Genomic DNA, 6000 nt, shown 5'->3' with positions numbered 1-6000 from the left:
TCACTGGTCAAGTCTAAAAACACAGGCAGGCAATTAGGAGTTGGGCCTAGGAATCTCTGGTTGAGATGCACCTGCTGCTCTAGAGTACTCGGGGCCTAAGACAGAGTTTAATAGCTACCGGCAGGCAGGGGGCTGTTAAAACCACCTGGATTCTCCGAGTTAGCTCCAGAAATGATCCGGGGAGCTGGCATCCTAAGACTCCTGGGGCAGGAGCAGCATAATGGAAAACCAGAGGAGGCTAAGAAATCGGTCACCCAAGTCTGTGGAAACCGCCATGGCAGGCACCCGGTGCTAACTTTGGGAGCTGTATTCCAGGAAGGAAGGCGTGGTCAGCAGCAGGCTGCAGTGCTGGGAAGAGGTGAGCAAGGGTGCACAGAAAGCTCCCGCTGGCCTTGGCAACTCAGAGGTCATTCCGGACTTTGAGGGGCTGGCATAGAAACCAGTCCGCAGAAGACTGGGGAACAAGGGTGTGTGTGTGTGTGTGTGTGTGTGTGTGTGTGTGTGTGTGTGTGTGTGTGTGTGTGTACACGCGCGCGCCCGTGCGTGTGTTGGGAGGGGCAGGAAGGTGATTCAAGGGACCGGTCCGTCCAACACCTGGAGAAAACCAACGTTTGCTGGTCGGTTTAGCTACCAAGAGTAAGTGTCCTGGAGGGGATCGAGCCTCTAGAATCTCGTTTTGGGGAAAGTCCTGGTGGGGAGGAGAGGAGAGGGCTGGCAAACGAACACCTTGGGGCGCGGCGGCGTTGCAGCTGGGTTGGTGTTAGGGAGGCTCAGAGCCGGTATCCCTGCTGGCATCTGACCCCGGACAGTGTCACGGTCCCGCGGAGCCCGGGTGGAGCCGGGCTCGCTTCCGGCTGAGGACAGGGAGGCCACCGCGCCCCGGTGCTTAGGTTTCCTGCTGGCAGCGCGGCCCAGCGCCTCGGGTAGCTACGAGGCTTCCAGGTAGTGCGCGATCCCGCTGCGCAGGCTCTCTGCCCGGCCACCGGGCCCAGCCGCACCGCGCTCAGCTCGGTCCCCACCAGCCGCGGGCTCCTGCGCGGCGGGCACGGGCTGCGAGCGCGGCCTGGTAGGCTCCAGCTCCGTGTACCCGGCCGCGCAGGCGTCCGTGCGCTGCTGCTGCTGCCCTGTGCGCCCTGCCTGGCGCGTCACCTGCGCTCCAGCCCGGCAGACGCCCCCCATGGCCCTGCCCTCCGAACCCGGTGAGTGCGCGCGATGCTGCGCCGCTGACCTTGGGCCCGGCGCTCTGCGTCCAGTTCCTTCTGTGCTCAGAGACCCGAACCCCCCCACCCCCTGCCCCTCAGCAGCTCGCACCCCCAGAGCCTGTTCCCAGTCCCGTGCTGCCTTTCCGTACCCAGCAGTGGCCTGGGATCCAGAGGCCTCTGGTGAGCCTGCAGCATCTCTGGTTCCTGCCTTAAAGAAGCTTCTCAAGATTTAGGGAAATTAAAGGAACCTGGGCATGCTGGCTTTTGAGCCCTTGGATAAGTTTCTAGGTGCCTGAGTCTCATAGGATGTGTTGGGCTGGGCTGAACTTCTAAGTGGAGGCAGAGGTATGGACCGGATGAGGCCCTCTTTCTTACCTCAGCTGTCACTGGGCAAGTCGCTGGGAAGAGTACAGCCTTGTGCTCTAGTAGTTTGGTTCCGCCCTTGAACTTCCTGCAGCTGCTTTGAGAGCAGATCCGCTAATGGCTAGTCTAGAGGCCTGTGATGCAAGATTGAGAAGCTCCGTAGTAGATGTTTTCTAACTGGAGTGTCCCCAAACTGTATGTAGCTGGACACTTCTTGGTGAAAAAGAAGCAAAGTTAATGAGTAAAGCTGACAGCAGTAGGCCCAGTACGGTCCTGAGCAGTTGCAGGCTGAGCTGGAACCCTCTAAGAAGGCCTGCTTCTCCTGGTGGAGCCTCTGAGCCAGGCTGACAGAACCTATCACCTCCACCTCCAGGGAGGGGTGTGTTGACTGCAGGTTGTGGGACTTGGAGGGACTTGGCTTGCTCCTAAGAAGCTGCTAGTATACCCTGTCCTCTTTAGGTGGGTTGGTGTGCGACTCAGATCTCACAAGCCTATCCATCCTCAGACCTGGAATCCGCGATACAGGTAGACTGGCTCTCACCAGCTTCGTGTTCTTTGAGATAAAACGTTTGCTTTTTCTGTTCTTACTTTTGCTGAGTCCCTCTTCAGGTGGCCTCTGAGTCAATCCCAGATCTTGGCAGTATCTTGGGCAAGTGAACTGTAGGCTTAGAATTAAGTTGCAATATACTTTTCTCTCCCAAAGCTTCTCAGAGGCTCTGCTGCCAAGTATATTAATCTCCTATTTCCTCCATGTGCTGACTTCAGTGCTAGAAGAGACAATGGCTGTCTTTTAATACACTATAAGGAGCTGAGGAGGGTACTGGCTGATGGCTGGAATCCAGGATGTGCACAGTCACTAAGAAGTAGCAATGACAGAGGAGATGACATTCCTCCCTCTCCAGATCCAGCTTCACATTTAAATATGGCTTCTGCCTCCCTGTACCGTATAGGAACTTGGGAGAGTACCAGTTCCACCGTGGTGTTTGAAAATGTCAAATAGAAGAAGTCAGCGTCTGTATGAAACCTCCCGTTTGTTTTCCCTGATGGAGTCTCTTGTATCTGATGTCAGGATGATGAAGAAGATAATGATGCTGACAGATAATACCTACAGAGCACATATGCTGACCCAGGGATGAGTCCAGACAGCTCTCCTGTGCTGCCTGACTGATCGTGGCATCTCAAGGCATTGCTATTTTCTTTACTTGTCTTTTATGGGGAATAAAAAGCTACAGGAAATTCCATCATCTGCCCAAGGCCATATGAATGAGTGGTGGAACAGGATTCAAAGCCAGGTCGTCTGGCTTGAGTCCATGTTCTTAACCATGCACTTGGCTGACCCTTGAGATCACCACAGGGAGATGACCACCGCTCACACCATCCATTCATCTGTTGTCTTATATAGACATCTATTCAGTGTGTGTGTGTGTGTGTGTGCTGAGTACTTAGCATTGGAATATAATTGCAGATGAGATAGGTGATGTGTGTGTGGAAGTGATATTTATCAGGTGCCTGACTCTTGTCACACACACGTCAGAAATGAGAAGGAAATGGGCCCCTCTAGGCAAGCTTGTGCAGAGTGGTGTGTTTCATGAGGAGACATAATTTGATTCCAGCTTTTGATGTCACCTAAGGACAATTAAGTGATAAAGATGAGCACACCCTGGTCTCTGGAGTAGGAGATGCAGGACTCGGGTCTTGTTATCATAGGTCATCCTGAAATCCACTCAGGAGGGTCAGGGCGGGTGGAAGGAAGATGGGGAGATGGCTCGGTGGGTAAAGTGCTTGCCGCTCAGGCCTGAGGACCTGAGTTCAGAGTCCTAGGGCCTACATAGAAAGTGGGCGTGTCAGTGTTTACCTGTAACCCCAGCACTAGTTACAGTGCTAGCACAGAAGAGACAGACTCATCCTGGGGCCTCTTGGCCAGGCTAGCTGAACAGTAACCAGCTCAGTAAAGAGACCTTGTCTTAGATAAGGTGGAGAGCAACTGAGGGAACTGATATCAACCTCTGGCCTCCACATGTTCAGGTGAATGCACACACACACACACACACACACACACACACAGGGAACTGAGGCTTTGAGCATGAGATGAGCACCTCTCAGTCCAGTGAGACATGTGGGCCACAGGGGACAGCACTGTGCCAGTCTCCAGATAAACTGTGAGTTCCTGAGCATCACTCGTCCTCCTGAGGCAGAGCTGTCCCTGTTCATTGAGCTCCATGGGACCCTCAACCTTTGTTCCTCCTTTGTCATCAGAGTGGAGCTGCCCACGTGCTCTTCCTAGACCTGGTGGAGTTGGCCTCAGACGACAGTCTTCTCTGGATTGGGAACTGCAGAACGAGTGAAAGGCGTTTCCCAGCTCTGATGCCACGGGATATTAATAGGTGTTTTTTCCCATGATGGGATTGCCAGTGAAGTGTGCTAAGTAGCTTTCTTTACTGCAAGACTTCTCACATGACTATGCTAGTAGAAACTGTGTGGGACTCCCTGTACGAGAAAACAGTGTTTTCAGATCTTCCCTTTTGGAGTCCACAGACTGCACTTTGTTTAGACCAAGGCCATCTAGAAGCTCATTACAGTTGGAGAATAAGATCACCTGAATGTGTTGGACTTCGAGCCATGGTTCAGGATGCTCTGATCACTTCCCCCACATACCAGGATACCCCAAAATGCCAGGAGAATGACTTGTTCTACTTGTCTCTAGTGTGTATCTGTATGTATCTCTGTGTGTGTGTATCTGTCTGTCTCTAGTGTGTATCTGTATGTATCTCTGAGTGTGTGTATCTGTCTGTCTCTAGTGTGTATCTGTATGTATCTGTGCGTGTGTGTATCTGTCTGTCCCTAAAGGCCAGAAAGGATGTCAGAGTTATAGTGTTAAATGGTTGCTTGATGTACATGCTGGGAGTGAACTCAGATCCTCTGGAAGAGTAAGAAGCACTCAACCACTGAGCCCCTTGGGCTGGAGAGGTGGCTCAGTGGTTAAGAGCACTGACTGCTCTTCCAGAGGTCCTGAGTTCAAATCCCAGCAACCACACAGTGGCTCACAACCATCTGTAATGAGATCTAATGTCCTTTTCTGGTGTGTCTGAAGACAGCTACAGTGTACTTACATACATACATACATACATACATACATAAATCTTAAAAAAAAAAAAAAAAAAAAAAAAAAAAAAAAAAAAAAAAAAACTACCGAGCCCCTTGACAGAGCAATTTTAAGGTCTTGGCTTTCCTTTACCCCACTCTATAAGCATTTTGAATTATTTAATGGACAAATATTGCCCTCCTTCCAGGTTGTGTGCAGCCTGACTACTGTCAGGAGACAGTTGTGTGAGCAGGTGGACTGTAATCTCGGGGTTGCTGAGGCCCAGCAGTGAGTCACGTGTCTGCCCTGTAATCCTGCTCTGGGCTCACAGGAGTTACAGTGTGGGCACAGCAGGGCACAGCCTCTCCAGTGGGCATGAGGTGACTCAGGTCCAAGACAGGGCTACAGCTAGCCTCCTGATAAACAACTGACCTGTCCTTTCTGGACTCCTCTCCCCAGGATTTCAACAGCACCATAGAAATAGCCATCTAGCTCAGGGGAATTTGCTAAGAGCCACACTGTTTGCTGAAGTCACTGGAAGGCTGTGTGTCTCCCCAGAATCTCCCCATTCTAACGGGCCAAGCTTTTTGTCTCCGTTGTCTTCTGTGGGCCCCTTCCGAAAGCACAGTGACAGGATCCAGTGTGCACTTTGGGAAGTTACTGTGAGTAGTGGCAAGGGGGGGGGGCAGGAGTGAGCTCACTCAGGTGGGCCAGGTGTGGGGTGCTTCTGTCCTGTGAGTGTGGTATGTGTACACTTGTGTGCAGTCAAATGTGTGTGTGTGTTTGTGTGTGTGTGTGCTGAAGAGAGTAGAGCTTGTCAGGTTATCTAGTCACCTTTGATGTATGTGTGAACTTCTTCATTTTTTTCGAGTCAGGGTTTCTCTGTGTAGTCCTAGCTGTTCTAGAACTCTCTGTTAGACCAGGCTGGCCTCAAACTCAGAGATTCACCTGTCTCCGCCTCTGAGTGCTGTGATTGAAGAAGTGCACCCTCACAACACACTTCTTTTAGGGGAGGAATGGGAAAGTAAGGAAAGGCTTTTTATCTCGGCTGCCTGCCCTTTGGCTGTCTGCTTCCATGCTTAGGCTGCCCTTTATTCTGGGCTCTGCTCCTTCCTAGACAAGGAGGAAGCACTTCACAGTCCTTTCCTCTTTTTTGAGGGGGAGGAGAAGGAGGAGGTAGGCTCTGGGTTCCTTGTTGACTTGCTGGTTGCCTTCAGAAGTGTTTTGTTTGAGGGGCCCTCAGAGGGTGCAGAGCAGACCCCACTGTAGCTGACTTCCCTTGATGAAGTGAGACCTATAGTCCCATCAGTCCTAACGTGGGGTTCATACCGGAAGCAGCTAAACTGATGCTAT

General features: G+C 51.9%; 1 protein-coding gene across 2 annotated transcripts in view; it reads left to right on the top strand.

Moving 5' to 3' along the window:
- Window positions 1-530: 530 nt before the first annotated feature.
- AMPD3 (adenosine monophosphate deaminase 3) overlaps window positions 531-6000 on the top strand; it is a 43384-nt gene continuing 37914 nt past the window's right edge. Inside the window, exon 1 of one of the 2 annotated variants that reach the window (XM_080913250.1) lies at window positions 531-636. Coding sequence is in view for 1 of the 2 variants with exons in the window: in XM_080913249.1 (XP_080769375.1) it covers window positions 1178-1199 (22 nt within the window). In the remaining variant the exon portion in view is untranslated. Of the gene's footprint in view, window positions 637-1075; window positions 1200-6000 lie in introns of those variants that run through there. The other variant, XM_080913249.1, reaches the window with a different exon arrangement.

This window comes from Micromys minutus, assembly GCF_963924665.1.
Source record: "Micromys minutus genome assembly, chromosome: 2".
Taxonomy (NCBI): Eukaryota; Metazoa; Chordata; class Mammalia; order Rodentia; family Muridae; genus Micromys; species Micromys minutus.
Note: the sequence above shows the minus strand (reverse complement) of the source record. Positions and strands in the feature narration are given on the sequence as shown.